Genomic DNA, 21,536 nt, shown 5'->3' with positions numbered 1-21,536 from the left:
TGACCACCTGAGTTCAATACCCAGCTCTCATATGGCAGAAGTTGGGAAACAATTCCTGCAAGCTGTCTTCTGACCTCTCCATACTTGCACATGGGCCCACACACAAATAAGTAAAAATAGAGTAAAAACTTCAAAATTAGTAAGGAACATAATGCAGGCCAGAGAGGAGAGGGAGAGAAAGTGCCAGGAAGGGGAAGCAATGAGAGAAGGGGGGAACCCAGGCTGATTTTTTTTTCTTTTCCTTTGCAGGACTAAGTGAATTGTGGTGACATTTACATAAGACTAGAGAGAAAAGTCAGCTGTCAGGAAAGCACATTGTTTTACACAGGCTGAAAATAAGGCCAGGGGATAAAGGCAGACATTCCTGGTTAGGAATTTGGCAGGCTTCTGGGCTGGAGAGATGGCTCAGTGATTAAGAGCACACACTGTCCTCTCTGAGGGCAGGGAGTTTGGTTTGGAGCACCCACACTGGGTGCCTCCCAACTCCAGCTCTAGGGGTACTGGATGCTTCTGGCCTCCATGAGAATTCACACTGCTGTGCACAAACCCACACACAGACACAGACACCCAAGTGAAAAAGAAAAGCCAAAAAATGTAACAACATGCTTGAAAAACAGCAGTTCGCTTCTGGTCTGGGATAGCTTAGTTGGCCTAGAGGAATGAAGGGCTGGGTTTGAGTGAGCCCCAGTGTTCATCTGTGATCCCAGTGCTGAGGTAAAGGCAGCATGGTCAGAATGATGGAGATCTGTGAGTTATCATCTGGCTGCTAACTAAAAGCAAGGGAGGAACTTGTAGACTGCTCACTCACCCCACTTAACCCTCATTCAAAGTAAATGAAGGACAGGCTACTTAGGCAGCAGGTAAGAGGCCACTGAACAAAGCATAGTCACAAACAAAGAAGACCCAACATTCCAAGGCCCCTTTAAAGGAGAGATTCAGGAATGCAAATCTAGTCAGTCAAGTCACAGAAAGTGAGGGCTGGAAACCATCCAGTGGCTTAGCTCTCTCCACAATCCTTAGTGACCTTAGTGACCTTTAATCCTTAGTGACCTTAGTGACCTTTAATCCTTAGTGACCTTAGTGACCTTTAATATTCCAGTGGAATATTAGCCTCAGAAGTTAGTATGACTTGGGAGCATGCTGGATCAAGTATGTGTTTTGAATTTTCGGTTTCAAAACGTGTGAATGCATCTGTCTACCAGACTAAGGGCCATGAGATGGTGCTGGCAGGAGTCTGAAGTCCATGAGAGAGGAAATGACCCATGCAAATGCAGTCACTCCTCTGTTTGCAACTAGATGGAAACTGTCTCCACTGCCAGTAAAGATAATTTCAGGAAAGATGATTGAAAAACTTGCTAGTTGCAATTTTCATTTTCTTTTTCCCAGAGAGCAGCAGGAGAGACAGTTGACATTTGAGCTGTCTCTGAACTGCCCCTGTCCCTAATTGGAGTTGAGAGCTCACAGGGAACCACAGACCTGCTCCTTAGCTGGTTTTCTTTTCACAAAATCTTTCAGCCATAGAAAATGAACAAAAGCAGGGCTCCCCAGCCAGCCCAGCCAGACATCCCAGCTGCCAGAATAGGTGCTTGGGAGCGGCTCAGGGGTGCAAAGCACAGCCTTGCTCTGTTGAAGCCAGGTACTGTCCTGGGCAATTGGCTCCAGGCTCAGCTCAGGAGGCAACCACCTGGAGCTACAGGCACCCGAGGCAAGGAATGCCTGAAGGAAAGGGGCCAGGTCCTGCTCACCCCTTGTGAGCTACTTGCCCCTGACATCCCCGATGCTCCTGTTGAGCCTGGGTCCTTGGTGAAGCTTCCTCTTTTAGCTGCACCACAGCCAGGTGCCTGTGACCGCCTGGTGGCTGCTTTCCTTTCCGCGCCATATATGGCCTGGCAGGGGGGGTCACATGCATCCCGGGCCGCCGGCCAGGAGGGGTCGCTGGGGAAGGGGCAGACGGCAGGAGAAGAGGCAGAGACAGGAGAGGGGTGGGGTGGCGGATTCTGGGACCATGGGATGCAGCAAAGGCTCGAGGAGCCGATTGCTCGCCACCGCGCCATGGAGCTGCACTCATGCGGCTGCGGAGGTGGTGGTGGAGGAAGGGACCCGCGCGGGGGGGGGGGGGGGGGGGCGAACGCGTCGGAAGCCAGAGAGCGCCGTGTCCCTGCGCTCTGTCGGTCAGCGGGCGCGGGCCGGCAGGATGGAGCTGCAGCACGTGCGCCCCGTGCTTGGATCCCAGAGCCCAGCCTGGGAGGAACCGGTGAGTACTGCGCCCGTGCCCGCGCCCATCCCTCCCGCTTGTCCTTGCTCCCCGCCTCCCCCTCCTGGCCAGGTTCCGTTCCGGAAGCGGTCCCGGATGAGGTCCCCAGCTGCTTCACAGCCGGGACAGCTCTTCCTCCCGCGCCCTGGCTCCTCCTTGCTCGCCGCCCTAAGCGCCTTTGTCTGGTTGGCCTCTGGATCCGGAGAGGACCATTTCCGCGCTTCATCCTTTTCTCAGCTTTGCACTTTATTTCCTAGAGTGGCATGGAGGCCAGGGAAGTGGAGGGGGCTGGGTTGCGTGGTCAGCGGGTGCGGCCAGGAGGAGATGGGGGTTCACCTCTTGACCATGCGCTGGCAGTCACCTGGGCACGCAGGTTCCCGAGGACCGCCGCCTGGGAAGGCCCGCGGCTGCCAGAAGCCCAGAGCCACGCCTCCGACTCCGGTAGCCTAGGCTGCCCTGAACTGTTCCGAGGGTCAAGGACCTGGCCCGGGATCCAGCCCCAGATAACTTCGCTTTCGCCTGGACCTCACAGCACACGCCACGCGCAGATTGAGTCACTTTTGGGGCTCAGTGTTGCGTGTGAGAAGATGCGAGTCGGGGTCTTTGGATTTATTCCCTAAAATCCATTAACTTATTTCTTGCACCTCAAACTGAACCTTCTGTTATCCATCCATCCATTCAGGGATTCCTCGCAGGAATCCCCGCCCTGCGTAGACGCTTGTAATCTTGAGTGGGCAATGAATTTTGGCCCTGCATACCCTATCTATGTATTTCTTACTCCTTTTTGATTGACGTTGTGAACCGTCTCAAAAGCCTGGTCTAAAATTTCTGGCTTCATCCCTGCTGAGGTGCTGTTCCAGTGAAGTTGTCCCAGGGACTTCCTGAGTCTGCTCAGGTGCGCCCTCTGCCTGTTGAGAGCTTGTAGGTCAGGGGCCAGGCTTGCTTCTTTTCTTACCCTTAGACTTCCAGCCCTTTTGCCAGGGTACAATTTACTGCCTCCTGCTTCCTGACCTTTCACGAGTGTCCTTCGACTTTGATCCATCTGCCACTGCGTTTGTTTTTGTGAGTTTGCACGTTAGGTAGCCCATCTGCTCGTGTTCTATTGCGATCATTATTAGGGAGTAAGGTGTTCTTGGTTAAACATACAATTCAGTCTTGACATTTTAGATCATTGGGAATGAAATCCAGCGACCTGTTTTGAACTTTTCTATATAAAATCTTATCAGCTTCCACCAGGTACAGCGGGAAGCTCCAAGTTATGTGTAGTGCTTTTTGGGTGCTGAATGCTAGGACTTCACCGCAGTTAGAAAATTAGAGAACCTCAGGCTTTCTTCTCCAAAGTGCTAAGAAACAGAGTGCTTTCTTATTCTCCTAGAAAATCTTCAGTACTCGTCTCGCAACATGAACGTTTAAAGCTAAAACCTTCACAGAGAAGCGAAATGGAGCAGGAGCAGTGGCTAATTGCTGAACTCTTCAAAACTTGGTGTATATAAGTGGCTAAGGCATTTTATTAGTTCAGCAGATATTCTTATCCAACACCTGTCGTGTTCTGAGATTGTTGGGCAAGCTGTTAACTCTCAGACAAGCGTTGTCCCCAAGAACCTTACTTTATAGCTGAAGGTTGACATCTATCCAATATGTGTCATAAAAAGTTCTCACGAGGGATTTTATTGAGAACTTTGTGTAATGACTACAATATTTAAGGATTTTTCAAATGCTTTATATAACTACATAAGAAAGTTGTGTTACCTGAACGACTAAAAGAGGAGTGTATTCAAGAGAAAGCAAGAATGTAGTAGAGGAAACAGCTTTAAATGTTAAATTTTCTGGCATAGGGTGCAATGGGGTTGACGATTTAATCTAAATATGTTTTGAAGGAACACTGGGTCCATCCGAATCTGTGTTGTTTATGTTTGGGACAGAGCATCACACTGTAGGACAGGCTGCTGTGGGATTTACTCGGTAGGCCAGGCAGGCCTGAAACTGCATGCCCTGCTCTTGCTTCAGCAGAGTACAAGGCATCATCAAATTCCCCAAAATCAGAGTCTTTAACTTTGATTCAGGGATCTCAAGAATCTGAATGAAGTGAGTTCTGGTTTCCTTCAGAATGAATCGATATAACCGTCATGCGGCATGCTATACTTAGAACATTAATTGCTAGTCTATATATAATTTTAAGAAGCCGCACTGTCTGTCTGTCTGTCTAACACACACACACACAGACACACACAGACACACCGACACACAGAGAGAGAGGGGGGAGCGTGAGCGAGAGAGACAGAGAGAGAGAGAGAGAGAGATATCAGATCTAAGCAGTAGAATCACAGCTTTTTGAAGCCCCAACTCTGTGTGCTCAGAGACTCTCATTTTCAAGCTTTGTGTGTGTCCCCTCCCCCCATTGCTTCCTAGTAGGTGGCACAGAACAAGCAGCTGGTACATGCTCTGGCAACCACAACTAGAGACCCAGCTCCATGCCTTTCCCACCAAGATATATTTATCCTCTGAGACAAAATAAATCCATACTCTCTTAAAACAAAATGAAAGAACAACAAAGAAAGCAAACCTGTTTTCACTGGGATTCCAGTTCTGAGTTGGTTTTTCAAAAAACTTTCTTAAAATTTAAATATAGGGAATTTAATATTTTACCATACAAACTTGACTAAATGGGATTACTGTGTTATCATGGCATGTGGCAACATGTATGCAAGAATTTGCTCTCTCTCTCTCTCTCTCTTCCCCTCTCTCCCATCTATGATGTATTTTTCAGTGAACACAGTTTGAGTTTCAAGAAGATTGGATCTTGTAACAAAGGGTATATTTTAATGTTTGAAGCTATATGTGATCATATTGACTAACAGCACACATGTGGTCCAGGCTTCATAAGAGAATGACAGTAAAAGAGCCATTAGCTAGAATCCAAGTACCTTCTGCCCTGCTTTCTATTAGAGGTAGGGACCAAAGAAAATGTTGGGACACAAGTTGAAGTAGGGGAGAGAAAGGAGGTGATGGGAATGCCTGGCCTGGTTCTGCCTGCCTTTAATTTCAGCACTTGGGAGTACTCAGAGACAAGTAGATATCTGTGAGTTCAAGGCCCTGCAGGCTCTTCCTGGGTGTGCTTCCAAGCATCAGTACTTGAGGCAGGTGTTCCTTCTGCATCCATATTCATCCTAATCTGAGTTTTCAGCAGTATTTTATTTCACATTTAGATGAATAGGGGAATTTTGAGAAAGAAATGAAACATTCCTGGGGAAATTTTTGAAAATAAACAATCAGTTCCCCATAGGGGAATTAGTAATGAGTTTCCAACCAATCTAATGGAGGTCTTTGGAAGGAGGAGGTACTGAAAGGATTCCCTTCAGTGTTAGGAGTGGCTCCTGGAAAGTGCAGCATGAATTGTGAGGAGAGATAGTTAGCATGGTTGCAGTGTCAGCTCCCCATGACATCAGCAGTTCCTTCCCTAGACATTCTTTTGTATCCTGGAGAGGCCTGGCATGGTTTGAGATGTCACCTGTGTTGTGGCAACACCAACTGCACTTGGACCACTTTATGCACTGCCTTTCCTAATCATCCATAGATATGTTGGCTAGAGGAAGGATGCTACTTAGGAGAAAGAATGGACACAAGTGAGAGGAAGAAAGATGACCCTGGACCCTCAGGCTAAAGCATCAAGAAATAAATGGTCCTTGAAAATGCGCCACCATAAGTATTGGTCAGAAGATGGGAAAATTCCTGAAGGAGACCACAGTCTGTTTCTGGGTCTTCAGGAATTGGGACTCAGTAGTTAGTCTCTCTGGGAAGCTTCTGGCCTTCCCTGCTTGTCATGGATCCTGAATTTGTCAATGATTACAGGACATTAGTTTGTCCCAGGTCAATGAAGTTTTAAGGCTAAAGCTGTTGTCCTGGGAGTTTCAGGCTTCTGCTCTTACAGGGGAAATGGGTTTGAATGGGACAAAAGTGAAAGCAGCAGCAGGCAGAGGACTGTGAGTGAGATGTCAGCACCTCAGGGCTGGGCATCACTGTCCTTTACCCCAGGGACTCCATTAGGTGAACTGTCTGTCCAGCTCTCCTAAGAAGGAAAGAAATTGGCTTCCCAGGGAAGACCTTTCATTTCTCAGATGTCACAGAAGAATGTCTCTGAACAGTGTTCCCTAAAAGTTGCCCATATAGGTAGCAGGTGTGGGTATCAGTTTGTTCTCTAGTCTATCCACTGGACTGTCAAAATAGTGAGCCAGAGTAGAGACTGGTGCTTTCTTGCCAACTCTGGGCACACTGGGCTCTCATGCAGCTGACTTGGTGAGTCTGGGAACGAGTTGTGCTCTTGCACTGTTTTCCATCCATAGTATTGTTTCTAGAGTGACCTGACAGGAGATATGGGCATCTCCACACCATCTTGGTGCTTGTGGGCTATGGTATTTTTGTGATGGTTTCTATACCACAGTCTTATGGGCAGTACTGCCTAATTAAATCATATGTAGCTATGAATAAGCCTGAGGATCCTGTCCTTGGTCACATGATGCATGTGCTAATGAAGCAAAAGAGGTCTGACTGGGTCACATGCATTCCTGTTTTGTCAGATGTCTGTATAGGTCTCAGTGTTCTGTCAATGCTCTGTGCCTTGACAGTATGCATATTCACTTGTGTTCATCTACCCATAGGGGCTGCTGGTGTACCACCATCATCCCCAACACTCCTGTTCAGAAGATGGGTGAGGAAAGTGGAAAGTCTAATCAGTCAGCCGATGACCAGTGGGAAAAATGAGCTACAAGATCACCTGATCTTCATCAGTGAGAAAGCTTTGCACAAGAGGTATTTTTCATTCTGTCAAACATCATGGTCAATTTCTTGGGTCTATGGTATGGCCTACAATTTATTCTTATTAAATTTTATGGTACTGGGAGACTGTAACTCCAGGGTGTCACTGTGCCCAACCTTTTCTCCCTAAACATTCTCACAGGCTGAACTTGAAGTCAGAGCAGGAGTGAGCTGCGGATATAGGCTATTCAATTTCTTTTATATGAAACTGAAATCCTACCACTCAGGGATTGAAGAGGATGTGATGTCTCAGCATGTGTTAATAGAGGCACTGACATGTGACGGTTTGAGTGAGATATTAGTTGCTGTGAGGTTTTGTTTGATTGTTTGCTTGCTTGAGTTCTTTGTTTGTTTGTTTGCAAAGCTTTGTAATTGTCTGGCAGGTGTTGCTTGCTGAAGCTTGCTATATCACCAGGAAAGCTTGGTCCCATTTGGTCCATCCTGATACATGATGGAAGGTCTTGGGCTCATTAATACTCTTCTCAGATTTTGGGCCTTATAAACAGAATGTCCTCTGCATTTCCTCTGGATTCTATTTCAATTGTACTTTCTCATTCTCCCTGCAAACACACCCTGATTCTGTGTGCATGCATGTGTGTGTGTGTATGTGCGACTCTCTCTATATTCTGGTCATAAGGGTATGTGCTAGGACCTGAGGAATTGCCTGCCTTACACTCTGCTGACAATGCCAATGCTTAGGACTGGAAACCATACTTCAAGCAACAATGCACTTGCATTATGTGTTCAACTTGATGAAATATTTGAGTTCTGTGGTGAATTCACTATGACCTCCTTATGCTGGTTCATTCTCCCAGAAATGTAGATTATTTAGCTTGGCCAAATTCATAGGACTAGGCCAAGGATCAAGAGTCCCTGGTTTGAAAAAAAAAAAAAAAGGAGAAATGTCCTCACAGTTTCTGGTATACCCACACCCGTGCCATAAACTACTGAGAGTTTAGAGACCTAGTCTGTCCTTCCAGGCCTATGCGGGAGCTCAAAGAACCAGAACTCTAACCACCTCGATACCCAGCCTGTGGAGACATATGGACAAAAGAGCAAGATTAATAAGCTTAGATGATCCTAGTACATAGAGGTAGAAGGTAACATACTGTGAGCTTGGATAGTTCAGAATCCATCCTGGATTCAGGTGACCCTTGAAGCCTGTGTTCTTGGGGCTCTTTGCTTTTGGGGCCAGGCCCAACCACAGATCAAATCCTTACTATGAAAAATTGAAAGTGGAGACTAAGCAGGTAATGTTGGACCTGCAGAGCTTACAGAATGTGTACACTGAGGCCTCAGAGACATTTGAAGGCCTGGCAAAGAGAAAGGCTGCTATAGGTAACTGTCTGTCTTGCTTGGGAGCACATGAGCTGTAGAATTGCCATCTCTGCATTTGATCCTGCACAGGAGACTCTCCAGCTCTGGTTCTAGCTTTCCGCCACTTCACACAGGAGCCTTTAGATTTGCTGTTGTAAACCTGTGGGTTGAAACACTTGGTGGGGTGAGTGTCAAAGGACCCTTTCACAGAGGTTGTGTATCAGACAATCCTTTATCTCAGATACTTCTATTATGGCTTATAACAGTACAAAAATTATAGTAACCAAGTAGCAATGAAAATAATCTTATGTTTGTGAAGTAACTGCATTAAATCATCCACAGCATTTGGTAGATAGAGAAACTCTGCTCTAGACAGAACTATTTGAATCATGTGAGGTCTTCTTGACCCCTGGGGCTGAGTCAGGGTCTGTAGAGAGCTAGTTACCAGCAGACCCATGTATAGCAAGTATTCCCCTTGTTTCTTTTTTTCCAATTCATAGTGCCTTTGCCCATTCCTTCGTGATGTTTCTCCATTAGGATGAACAGATAGGAACAACTGTAGTCCACTTCTTGTTTTTAGGAAACATGGATCCCTCTTGGTGTTGCGACTTTTGGAAGTAGCATGAGTGTTTCTGGAATTTGTGTTCTGTAGTTTTTTTCTTCTGAGAGCAGCTCACCTGGATGTCCTGGGTTCTTATCTAGGTCTTCCTGAGAAACAGGGTCTGGTGGGGTTGATGGTGTTTCTTTATAAGTTAATAGGAAAAGGAGAGCAGGGGATTTCTATGCAAACGGTGTTTGCAGAAACCTGCACAGCCACCTTCTGATGGAACTGAATCAGCTGAAGAAGGTAGACATGCTGAGGAGGCACAGGAATAAGAAAGTGCTGGAAGATGAGGCACTGGTGCAGCAGTACTTATGGGACTTAAAGGGGCCCCATAAGGACCAACAGGAAGAGACCATTGACTTCCAGAGTCAGGAACAGCAGGTAGAGACAGGCAGCTTTGTCAGGCTAATGGTTAGCTCCATCTGCCCTTCTAACTTCTAGACCAGCTCATCCACCTACCTGTGCTTTCATCCATCATCTTACTCATCCACACTCCAATCCAAGTACCTACCTCATGACAGCCATTGTTCAGGTCTATGTCCAAGCACAAATATTTCTGGGGAATGAGCTTCTTGCGAGAAAGTGGATTATCAGCAAGCAAATCCACCTCTGCTTAATGCTGCAGCCCAAAGATGAGTACAGTTCAATAATACACCACACACCTACAGGGTTCAGTGCACAGAGCTTTAAGTGAGTCAAGTCAGGGCTTGTGGCTTATTTGCTTGGCATCAGTCCTATAAGTTCACATGTGAGAAGCAGCTGCAAGGGTGGGGGCAATCCCTTTGCAAATGCCAAATGAGCAGTTCTTGACATCATCCTTTTTGGGGTGATATGTGGCATTTCTCATCTTTGCTGTCTACATTTCAAGACAATCTTTTTAATCTGTCCAGGACAGACTCACACTGACAGAACTCTGACTAGCAGAGTGTTAGCAATGTTTTTTGTGAATGAGGCTGGAGTACTCTCCTTTTCTGTAGATTACATTCTCCTGTTGACTGGATGACTATAGATGTGGGTAGGGACTCTGACAAGCTAGGGACATGGTGTCAGAGATTTAAGATTGCAAGAGGAAATTTTATGCAACCACTTCAGCATAGTCTGGCCAAGCAAAACATGCTCACCATAGCAATTGTATCTTCCACCTTTTGTTTTGCATAGTTTAAGATACCGCTCAAATTGCTGGTATTCTATAAATAAACGAATGTGTTCTTGCAGCACGAGGTGCTTTCTTTTTTGGTATTTTGCTCTCATTTACATCCTCTGTGTGTGGTGGATAGGCTGCGGATATGTGTGTTTTTGTGTGTGTGTATATTTTCTTTTTTGTATAGTATAGGCATGTGGTATTTTTTTTCATGCACTTTTTCATGCATTTTCTTCATTTTCTAGAAGATCTCATTGGGTTTCATTCTCAGCCTCTGTCTTGAAATATTGTTTGCTCTTTCCCCCAGAAGCTGGCTGCTTTGCTTGCCTGGCTGATCATCAACCACTGGTATCCTTTGTAAACACTTGCATTTTTATTCCAGTGTGTGCATGCTTTTGGATACCCCTCCACTAAGAACACATACTCTAATTATCAGGAACAGGATAATCTGGAGCAAAGGCTATAGTACTGCTGAGCAGAAGGACCTGGTCATGCAGAAGAAGAACAAGCAATAAAAAAAATCTGGTCTTGCTTGGTTGTCTCTCAGATGAAGTAGGAACAAAGCCTGGGAGGATCCTGTGGAGTGACTTTTGTGGGCTTCTTTCTGCTCATGGACAACCTGATGGTCACAGCCAGAAAGAGAACACATCAGAGTTTACATGGATCTAGTCTTCAGGACCTTCTGTCCAGGAAACAATATGTTTGATACTCAGTGAGTGTCTTCCTCCCTTCCAAACTCTCTGATATGTTATGAGCTTTCTGTTTTTGAACACACAGAGATGCTCCTGCTTCTAACTTTTAAGTGATGGAATTTAAAGGAGTGCATAACCATGGTTGGAAGAAACTACACTTTTATTGAGAAATACTGCCTGTAGACCTGAGATTGCCACCCTTGAACCCGGGTCTCTGCAGTTTCTGCCTATTTCTAGTGAATAGTGTTCTCTGGATAGAGAAGATTTAGGAGGTAGCTGGATGAACCCAGGCAGAGCCTCTGCTGCAGGGATGCCTAGAGCACTTCAGAGGAGTGTTCTGTAACAGAGTCCCATAAGAGCCAGCATACAGCATCCAGAGCTAGTCCTAAGTCTAACACATCATAATGAAAGTCATTTTTAATCAAACAGGATCACTTTCCCTCCCAGGTCCTTCCCTCCTTCCCTAACATGGTAGGAGGCAGTTGGTGTGGGGAGAGGGAAACCTGATCTGGTATTGGTAGAGGGAAAATGACTGAAGTCCTGAAGTCTGGCAGAAAGAATGTAAACAGGCAACCTCAGGAAACTGGACCCCCAGAATGCACCAGAGGCAGTGTCTTTTGCTTTGCAATTTTGTGAGGTCCCATTTGTTGATTCTCGATCTTACAGCACAAGCCATTGCTGTTCTATTCAGGAACTTTTTCCTTGTGCCCATATCTTTGAGGCTTTCCCCACTTTCTCCTGTATAAGTTTCAGTGTCTCTGGTTTTATGTGGAGTACTTTGATCCACTTAGACTTGAGTCTTGTTTAAGGAGATAAGAATGGATCAATTTGCATTCTTCTACATAACTGCCAGTTGTGGCAGCACCATTTGGTGAAAATGCTGTCTTTTTCCCACTGGATGGTTTTAGCTCCCTTGTCAAAGATCAAGTGACCATAGGTGTATGGATTCATTACTGGGTCTTCAATTCTTTTCCATTGATCTACCTGTCTGTTGCTGTACCAGTACCATGCAGTTTTTAGCACAATTGCTCTGTACTACAGCTTGAAATCAGGCATGGTGATTCCCCCAGAGGTTCTTTTATTGTTGAGAATAGTTTTTGCTATCTTAGGTTTTTTTATTATTCCAGATGAATTTGCAAATTGCATTTTCTAACTCAGTGAAGAATTGATTTGGAAGTTTGAATCTGTAGATTGCTTTTGTCAGGATAGCCATTTTGTCTATATTAATCCTGCCAACCCACGAGCATGGGGGATCTTTGCATCTTCTGTGGTCTTCTTCAATTTCTTTCTTCACAGACTTGAAGTTCTTATCATACAGATCTTTCACTTCCTTAGTTAGAGTCACGCCAAGGTATTTTATATTGTTTGTGACTCTTGTGAATGGTGTTGTTTCCCTAATTTCTTTCTCAGCCCGTTTATCCTGTGTGTAGAGAAAGGGCATTCATTTGTTTGAGTTAATTTTATATCCAGCTACTGCACTGAAGCTGTTTATCAGGATTAAGAGTTCTCTGGTAGAATTTTTAGGGTCACTTATACATACTATCATATCATCTGCAAATAGTGATAGTTTGTCTTCTTCCTTTCCAATTTGTATCCCCTCAATCTTCCTTTGTTGTCGACTTCAAGAACTATATTGAATAGGTAGGGAGAAAGTGGGCATCCTTGTCTAGTCCCTGATTTTAGTGAGATTGCTTCCAGCTTCTCTCCATTTAGTTTGATGGTGGTTTTCTGTAGATTGCTTTTGTCATGTTTAGGTATGGGCCTTGATTTCCTGATCTTTCCAAGACTTTTATCATGAATGGGTATTGGATTTTGTCAAATGCTTTTTCAGCATCTACCGAGATACATGTGTTTTTTTTTTCTTTGATTTTGTTTATATTGTGAATAATGCTGATGGAATTATATATATTAAACCATCCCTGCATCCCTGGGATCCAGCCTACTTGGTCATGATGGATGATTGTCTTGATGTGTTCTTGGATTCGGTTTGTGAGGATTTTATTACGTATTTTTGCATCCATGGTCATAAGGGAAATTCTCTGAAGTTCTCTTTCTTTCTCGGATCTTTGTGTGGTTTAGGTATCAGAGTAATTGTGGCTTCATAGAAAGAATTGGGTAGAGTACCTTCTGTTTCTATTTTATGGAATAGTTTGAGGAGAGTTGGAATCAGGTCTTCTTCGAAGGTCTGCTAGAACTCTGCACTAAACCCCTCATGTCTGGACTTTTTGGGGCTGGGAGACTATTGATGACTGCTTCTATTTCGTTTTGGAAATGAGAGTGTTTATAGCGTTAATCTGATTCTGATTTAACTTTGGTACCTGGTATCTGTCTAGGAAGTTGTCTATTTCATACAGGTTTTCAGTTTTCCTGAGTATAGCTTTTTGTAGTAGGATCTGATGATGTTTTGGATTTCCTCAGGTTCTGTTGTTATGTTATAAAGAACTCAAGTAGATAACCTTCATAAGAGCTAAGAACACAATCTAAAAATGGGGTAGAGAACTAAATACAACATTCACAACAACGCATCTTGAATGGCTGAGAAGCACTGAAGAAGTGTGCAAAGTCCTTTGTTTTCAGGTAAATGAATACCAAAAAGACCCTGAGGTTGGTGTCCAGCGTTATACTTTCCAGTGAAGAATGCTAAGATCAAAAAAACTCATGTGAAAGCATATGTTGGTGAGAATTTGAAGAAAGAGAAACATTCTTCCATTTCTGGTGGGACTGCAAAGTGCTATGGCAACTCTGGAAATCAATATGGAGTTCCTCAGAAATTTTCAGATAGATCTACCTGAGAGCGAAGGACCAACCTTACTGGTGCATGGCCTGCTACTTTCAGTTTTCACTTGATGGCTTGTTACTCAGATTTTCTTATTGGGCTATGACTTTGCTCTTGTCTTTCTGATTCTCAAGCAGTTCTCTGTTCTTACACATTGTTTTGAGGTACCTCTAGCCACTGGGACTTATTTATACCTTCAAATCCCTCTGAATTGGGGGACTTCTAATACTTGGAGAAGCTGAGTGACAAAAGCGAAGTATGTTGAGCCCTTTGGTGTCCAGTGCACACGAATCTATGGGAGTTTTGATATGATAATATAATATATAATATAAAATATACTCTCAAGAATAATTAATAAAACCAGTGCTTCTTACGGACCATCCGGACGAAGTACCAAGTTCAAGGACAGTTCTGCAAGAACTGCTCAAAGCCAGCCAAGTGGAGCAAGAAGAAAGCCAAGCAGAAGTCATTCATTCCCAGCACCCTCAGCACCTTTCTCCAGGACAGGGTCACTCAGCTTTGGTAGAAGAAGAGATGACCTGAGATAGCTGCCCCATATTCCCTCAGAAAAGAAGCAGCCAGCAATATTGGCGAAAGAATATGGGTGTCAGGGGGTAGAAAGCAGAGTGTAAAGTGAATAAATAAAAAGATATTAATACAAAAATATGTAATTATTTAAAAAAATTGGACAGAATGTATTGTTCTAGTAACTCTAGTGTGTATACACAGGCAATCACTTTAACACCCAGAGAGAATAGATGTGGTAAAATAGGGTGCCTTTGGTATTGACATAAACTATGTACATAGCAAAGATAAATAAAAAAGAAAGATGTTTGTCCCAAAGATCCATTATTCTCCTCAAGTCTAAGTGTTTGTGCTCACTTTTACCAGAACTCTGGAAACCTCTGTTAATCCAGGTCTCAGGGCTCATCCAAAGTACAGTCCTGAACTGTCTGTGGCCAAGTGTTCCTGTGTTGTTGGCTGACCTCTGCCTCAGGCTTCAGAGGCACTGGAGGGGGCAGTCTTGGCCTTCAGGTGGCAGCCATTCCAGGTCCTCTACCATACCAGATAGCGAGTCTTCCACAGATGCCTGACATCTCAAAAATAGAAGCTGGGGTATTCCAAAGATTGGGATGCCACTCTACAGTCATGATGAGTTGGTTACATGAGACCATACAAGTTAACTAATGTCTGTATGACTGTTTTCCTTATTTGAAAGTGAGTAATGACATCATCTGAGGAGTGGTTGCTAAGAATAAAATCACTGATTAACATGAATGATAGGACTGTACAGAGCATGGGCTTAATTTTCTTGGTCCAGTGCAAATAGCTGGGAGAGTTCAAAACAAAACCAATAGAAACAACAGGAATACTAACAAAAACAATTGTTTAAAACCCTTTTGAGTGCTGAGATTACTGGCATGTACCAACTCTGGCAATTTTTTTTGTTTTTATAATAAACAACCAAACATACAAACAAACAAACATCCCTATTCCAATTCCAGCAGTTTGCATCAGAGAGAGCTGTGTGACACTGCATGCTGCTTCCTTTCCTCAGATAGCTCAGGTCCTCAGTCCTATACCAGGTCAGCTGGACCTAAGACAGTGTAGTTGACCTTCTTGCTGTCACGGCATGATTCTACAACAATCCTTTTCTTGGTAAAATTGAGCCTGTATAGAGTAAGCCCCATGTTGTTGGAACCAGGACCCTTTAGGCCAGCAAACACACAAGCCACCCTTAGTGAAAGAGGAAAGGAAAAAATCATATTGGAAAAAAATATGTGCCCTAATTGTAAGAAAAAGCCCTCATCTTTGCAGCCATCACCTATCTCCCCATGATTTTTGAGCTGTGCATATTGATATTGTGTGGATCAAGAAGGTAGTGAAATTCAGATGTTTTCTGAAAGAAGATATACATGATTATTCACTCTTAAATCTGTGTGGTTGGGGGGTATTATAGCACAGGTTCAGGAAAGCCAGCATAAGAACAGAGAAGCCAGAGATGATAATGCCAAAGGGACAGCATCCTGACCTTATAGACACATTAAAATTGAGGTTTCATCTCAACTCAGGTCATTGCACTCCCAGCCCTACCTTCTGAGTATTATATTTGCTGTGAGTACAGTATGATGTTACAACCAGCAACACCCTCATTTCTCAACTTAGCAATTCAGGAAGACAGATATTGGAGAAGTAATTGCTATGAGGCTACAATGCAGTAATGTACAGTCCAGGATAACCATTACTCTCTGATGCCCACTTAAATTGTCTAGTTGTATTTGAGAACGGGAGCATGTGCAGGATAAAGTTTTGAAGAAGGGACAGCAAGTTTACCATTTATATTTGCCCTGTAGATGATTCCGTATGTTCAAAAGAATAGGGAGTTTTCTTTCTAAAAGATAGGGTTGTAAACCAGAGATTTTGTAAAACTCATGGATATATATATACATATATATGAAAAAAATGCCCCGTATCAAGGAATACACCGTTAGAAAATATTGTCCATATTTTGTACAATTAAACCTATAGGAGAAAGATATTTGCCTCTGTGAGACAGGATAACCCTGGGAAATTGGAGTGTATGTCACATGAATTGACACAGCTGGTATATTTATTGTTGTGAAACATCTACCTAATCCACAATTCCTAGAGATTTGGGTGCTAACAAAATCTCTTAAGCATGTCAGTCCTAACCAACATTCCCCCTCAAAAGCACATGACGTCTAATAAAGCAGTTAGAATTCTCCTACTTTGGAAGGAGAGGTTGCCAAAGGGGATCCCACGGGTCCATGAGAGGCTCCAGGAGAGGCACCCCAGAAAAGGACCAAGTTGGGGAGAACTAGTTAGCAGGTAGATCAAGGCAGTTGCTAGTGACATCATCAGTAATGCCTTCCTTGGAGAATCTCTTGTATCTAGGAGAGAACTAGAATCTTCTGTGTTGTCACCTGTGTTGTGGTGACAGCAACTGCCTGTGGTTCATCCCTTCGGTTTGCTCTGGGTTCACCAGCAGGAATGTTTTCCTGGCTGCTCAGGCTATGTCAGAAAGAGAATGGCGATGAAGGAGAGACCAGACCAACAGAGAAGGAAGTGGGAATACTTTCTCATGAAAAAGGAAGAAGGAAATCATTCTGGAGAAGGCACAGTGACTCCTGGGCAGAGTTGGGGATCTTCCTGGTAAAGTTAGGCTTGAGCTGGGCCGTCCAGGAGTAGGTCTCACAAGCTGAAGCCTTGGACTTTGTCAATGTCAGAAAAAGAGTCAAGAATTTCTGATGATTAGTATGACAGAGCCAGGAATTGACAAACCTGCAGCTACTTTTCTGGGAGCTATTTAATTTCATTTTGAGTGGCAAAAAATGTCAGGAGTGGGCACTATGAGAATAACAGTGTGTCCTTTCATGGAAGGGAGTTGAAGCACTTCATCTTCCAGATTAATTATGGCTGGATAGTGCTAAGCACTATGAACTTCAGGATTTCCCTGTATCCCATCTGATATGACCTGACAATGTTTCCCATATCTTTATGTCTGAGGCAGCTTATACATTTCAAGGCAACAGGGCCTGTAACAGGAAGTGTGGCATATTTCTGACAATGGTGGTTAGGAAGAGGAACATAGCTTAGCAAACCAGCTGGAAGATAGCTTTTCTGCTCTTTTAAGGATTCACCCCGTCTTTATCTTTTCTCTCCCTCCATCTTCTTCTTGGGACTCAGAATGGTCTCCCCTGCCCCTGGGCCATCAAGTATGCAAATTCATTTGTGTTTATCTATCTGCAGGATCTGCTAGAAATACTTCAACCCAAAAGTCCAAAATCACTAAGCAGAAATCAAATATAAATGAACTAGAAGAATTGAATTTGGATATGAGGAAGATCAGTAATGACATGGAGGAAATGTGTGGAATCCTGGACCTTTACATGTATGAGGATTTGAACTACAGGTAGGAATTATGCCCAGTACCCTGTTGACTGTATTGTGCCATCTGTTAACCCAATTTCCTTCCATGAATGGAGTGTGTCATCTCCCATCATTCAATTAAGTAGCCCTGAAAGGTGTTTAATTGTTGGATAAACAAGGTGCTGTGTGTTTATTATCATCTTCTTTTGTACTTGACCTTGGGGTTTTTGCATTCTGATTGTTGCTGTAAACAGCTAGAAGGACCTGCTCACACTTACTGTCACTCAGTGTGTGAATGCAATTCCTGCAGGCTTCAAGGCTTTACTCTGATATTGTTCATTATATTCTGAGAGATGGCACCTCTCTGGATTTATTTGGCATTCTAATTGTGTCTGTTTGTGAACATAGTTGTGTGTGTTTTGTTCAGGACTGGGGCTCTGGGACATTTGATGGGGTCTGAGGATTTGTGTGATGCACACTTTGCAGGTCCTGTTAGTGTTGAATCCATAGAGGTCCAAAGTATTCACCAGGGAAGGCTGCTCCTGGTGTTTCCTTGTTGTCACACAGGAATCTCCTGGGGGAGGAGATGTGATAAAGCCTTTCTACTGTAAATACTAGTTGTATCCTCTGGGAATTCATATAACAACAGGAACCAAGGAATGAGAATCCCTGCCTTAAAAATAAGAGGAAAGTCATTACAGATATCTACTGGTCCCATGCCTGTGGCACAGTGTAGTGTAAAATTGTCATAGAAGTAGTCTATTCCTACATGCTTGCCCAGGAAGCCCTTGAAGGTCAGGTAGCTCCATTTGGTCCCCTGGCTCTGCTGTCCTCTGCCCAGGATAGTAAGTTTAATTAGCACCTAGGGGACCCAGTGTGAATGAGCCAGGATGTGGCATGCACTTGGCTTGGGTAGTCCATGATATAGCCTGTTTGCACATGATTATTGATTCCTTAATTCAGCAGATTATTTGCTTCTTGGGCCATGCCCTAACACAGGATGAACACTGAATTCAACATCATTAAATCACAACATGAGAAGACAATGTTGGATATGAATAAAATGATCCAGTCCATAATTGGTTCCATGCAGTACTCCAAGGAACTGATAGAAGATAACTATTCCTACAGGTGAGTCAGTGACACAACTGAGACCCCAGAACTAGGCAGGGAATGCTTCTGTCATTTTAGGACTTTGAACAAAAGCAAGGGTTCTGGTTCTATGCTATCTGTTTTTATCCAGGAACCCTGCTCTGAAGCAAGGGTCTTGGATTTGTACCTCTTAGACACAGGTGTCCTAAGTGTGAAGAGTGTCCAAGACCCTCCAATCTTTATTCTTCCAAATTCAAGGTCCTCTACATAGAAAACTTTTCCACCACTCTGGGAATATCCAGGAACCCTGAACCTCTAGGGTTCTGACCACAGATTAAAAGATCTAGGATTTCAGACAAAAATGGAAAGAGTGTACACATGTTGGGTCAGCTCACCTCTCTCAGGGGGGATAAGCCCTCTCCCTGCTGAAGGTTTTATGGTACCACAGACCTATAATCAACCATGAGGAACATTTCCTCTTCTGTGATGTATAGGGTGCACTCTTGGTGTCAGGTTTTTAGAAGTTTGTTGAGTCCTGTGGAATATGGCTGGTATCTTGATATGACCTGCCTCTGTTTGGTGCTGCTGTGTAACTGTGGACTCTTTTGGGGCTGTCTGGGAATCAGGGCCCTTGCAGGGATCATAGGACTTGTAGGAGTGGCAAGCCAATGGAATCTGGCTGGGAATCACCAATTTTTCTTTGTGGATCAGCATTAAGGAGGACCACCTCCTCCATGAGTGCACTCAACTCAACAAAAAAGTAAGGATATTTTTGAATGAGAACAGAAGGCTGCTGGTGGAGCAGGCTGGCCATAAGTGTCCTGTGGGGAAGAAAAGAGGTTCTCTGATGAGGCCAGCAAGAACATCTGTGTCCCAAGTGCCAAGGAACAGCAGGTAGGATGATGTGTATCATAGGCAGATTGCCCTCATGTCTAAACATAAACATAGACAATCCAATGTAATAGTCCACCAACTTCTCCAGGCCCTCACCTATGTCTCCTCCAAGGGTTTGTTTATGTGATCATCTACAGGGCTCTCTGTGGAGGTAGCCTGGTTCAAGAAACTGCATGTTTGGCATGCAAATGTTCCTGCTCTGCTAGAATCACTAAGGGAGATAGGTTGATTACACATCACAACACTATATGCCTTAAGTTTGAAGGATGCTGTGTTGGAGCCCTTCTTGAGAATAGCAAGAGCTTTGAAGGAAGAAGTAAATGCCTGTAGCTCATTTGCTTTACAGGGATCTTGTGAGATTCTAGGTAGGAAATAGTTTGCAGGGATGACAGCCTTGTGTAATTGACAAATAAGTGGATTTCATTACTGTCTTTTGGTGGCTTTTCTATTCCCCCCTTTTTCCCTCTATCTCAAAATGGTCTCTTCAGGCTTCATATATCTTGGTTCACACTGAGAGAGCCGGAGTAGCAGCTTGTCAGTTCTATTTTCTTTGAGTGCTGTTGGAGTGGTCATTCCTGGGCCTTAGAGTCTGGAGTTGGCTGGATGACCAGAGATGACAGAAAGGCTCCTCACAGGTTCATGTTTGGTGTGTGATTTTTGAGGCTTCATGAAAAAATTTCTTAATATATGCCCCCAAATTGGACCAAGAAGAGTGTTCTCTAGTGATTTTTGTTAGATGTTTCCCTCCTCTCCTCCCAAACCCCCAAGACATGGTTTCTCTGTTCACACTGGCTGTCCTGGAACTCACTCTGTATACCCGGCTGGCCTCAAACTCAGAAATCTGCCTGCCTCTGCCTCCCAAGTGCTGGGATTAAAGGAGTGTGCCACTATGACCCGGCTTCTCTAGTGCTTTTTATTCCTCTAAAATGACGGCAGATTCCTTGGGTCTCCCTTGAAACATCACCTCTGCATAGTCTGAATTATCTTGGTCCTGAACCATAACAGATACCTCATTGTTTTCTGCTCAGTTATGATTTTATGTGAATAAGTCTGTGTGTGCTTGTGTGCGTCTGTGTCTGTGACTGTGTATCTGTGTGTTTCTTTTTGTGTATGCATGGTTTTTCCGACCTGTGTCTCAATCAGCCTCAGTGGGGGCTGAGAGAAATGAGGTCCTTCAGACAGTTCTGGTAGTATAAAATTGGTTATGTCTGTTAGAAGCCATGTTCAGAAAGTGGAAAAGAAGTCCTCTTTGACCCAAGGCTTCCAGAACAAGGAGGAGATATCCACAGAGTCTAGGGTGCTCAGGGTTGCAGTGGTCCTCAGAGCAGCCCTGAAGGAGAAGCTATCCTGATGTCCATCTGCTGAAGAATGAAAAGGTCCTTTGTGTTTCAGCCCTTCCATGAACTCAGTGTGAGATAATCCATGCAAGCTTTTGTCCTTCAACTAACAGCCTTTTCTTACTCAAAAGAGCCCTGGCACAATCACATTCTGGGGAAAAAAACGTTCTTTTGGATCCTGGTTATAGACAGTTCCTATTAGTCTGGGCTCATACCTTTGGACACCAAGTCAGTTAGGTGATGGAAAAGGGAGATCCTATTGGAAGAAACTGTTTACTTTGAGACAAGTCTGAAACAGGGAACAAGAAAAAGAGGCTGGTCCACCACCAACATGTGAGCCTAGGCTGGGAAACAAACCTATTCTACACAGCCTTGGGAACTTGCTGAGCCAGATTGGATAATAGGACAAGAACCCTGACTTCCAGACCAGTTTATGAGTGGAAAGCATATCACTGACTGCGCTGCCTATATGCTATGCCCACTAAGTACCTTTTCCATTCAAGATTTGTTTTTTTTATGCCTGCAAAGTATCCTGGGAGATTTTATATTTGTATTAACCATGAAACTAAACAGGTCACTGCAAAACAATATGCTTGTATTGCATAAACACAAATATTATGTGTGTTTGAGAGTGTGCCCTGCAATAGTCATAGATGTACAGGGGTGTTGTTCTGTTTCTTCATGACCATCACTTTTAAGGTTCATTGCCCAGCCTTGGAAATATTT

At 44.0% G+C, this 21,536-nt stretch overlaps 1 protein-coding gene across 11 annotated transcripts; it reads left to right on the top strand.

Annotated features, from left to right (window-relative positions):
* Window positions 1–1,370: 1,370 nt before the first annotated feature.
* On the top strand, window positions 1,371–21,202 carry Gm3512 (predicted gene 3512). 11 transcript variants are annotated; one of them, XM_030248157.1, is made up of 4 exons: window positions 1,371–2,254; window positions 17,368–17,530; window positions 18,487–18,618; window positions 19,291–21,202. In XM_030248157.1, the coding sequence occupies exons 1-4, from the start codon at window positions 1,525–1,527 to the stop codon at window positions 19,475–19,477; spliced, it is 1,212 nt and encodes a 403-aa protein (XP_030104017.1). In that variant the 5' UTR covers window positions 1,371–1,524; the 3' UTR covers window positions 19,478–21,202. The 11 variants fall into 11 exon arrangements, 1 of the variants encoding a protein (XP_030104017.1); XR_003950961.1 differs by lacking the exons at window positions 18,487–18,618; window positions 19,291–21,202 and adding exons at window positions 6,910–7,060; window positions 10,436–10,840 and having other exon boundaries at window positions 2,166–2,254; window positions 17,368–17,457; XR_003950956.1 differs by lacking the exons at window positions 1,371–2,254; window positions 18,487–18,618; window positions 19,291–21,202 and adding exons at window positions 2,270–4,339; window positions 6,910–7,060; window positions 10,676–10,840 and having other exon boundaries at window positions 17,368–17,457.
* Window positions 21,203–21,536: the final 334 nt, after the last annotated feature.

Source organism: Mus musculus, chromosome 14, assembly GCF_000001635.26.
Source record: "Mus musculus strain C57BL/6J chromosome 14, GRCm38.p6 C57BL/6J".
Taxonomy (NCBI): Eukaryota; Metazoa; Chordata; class Mammalia; order Rodentia; family Muridae; genus Mus; species Mus musculus.
The sequence above is the reverse complement of the archived record's forward strand: the minus strand, read 5'-3'. Positions and strand labels throughout refer to the sequence as shown.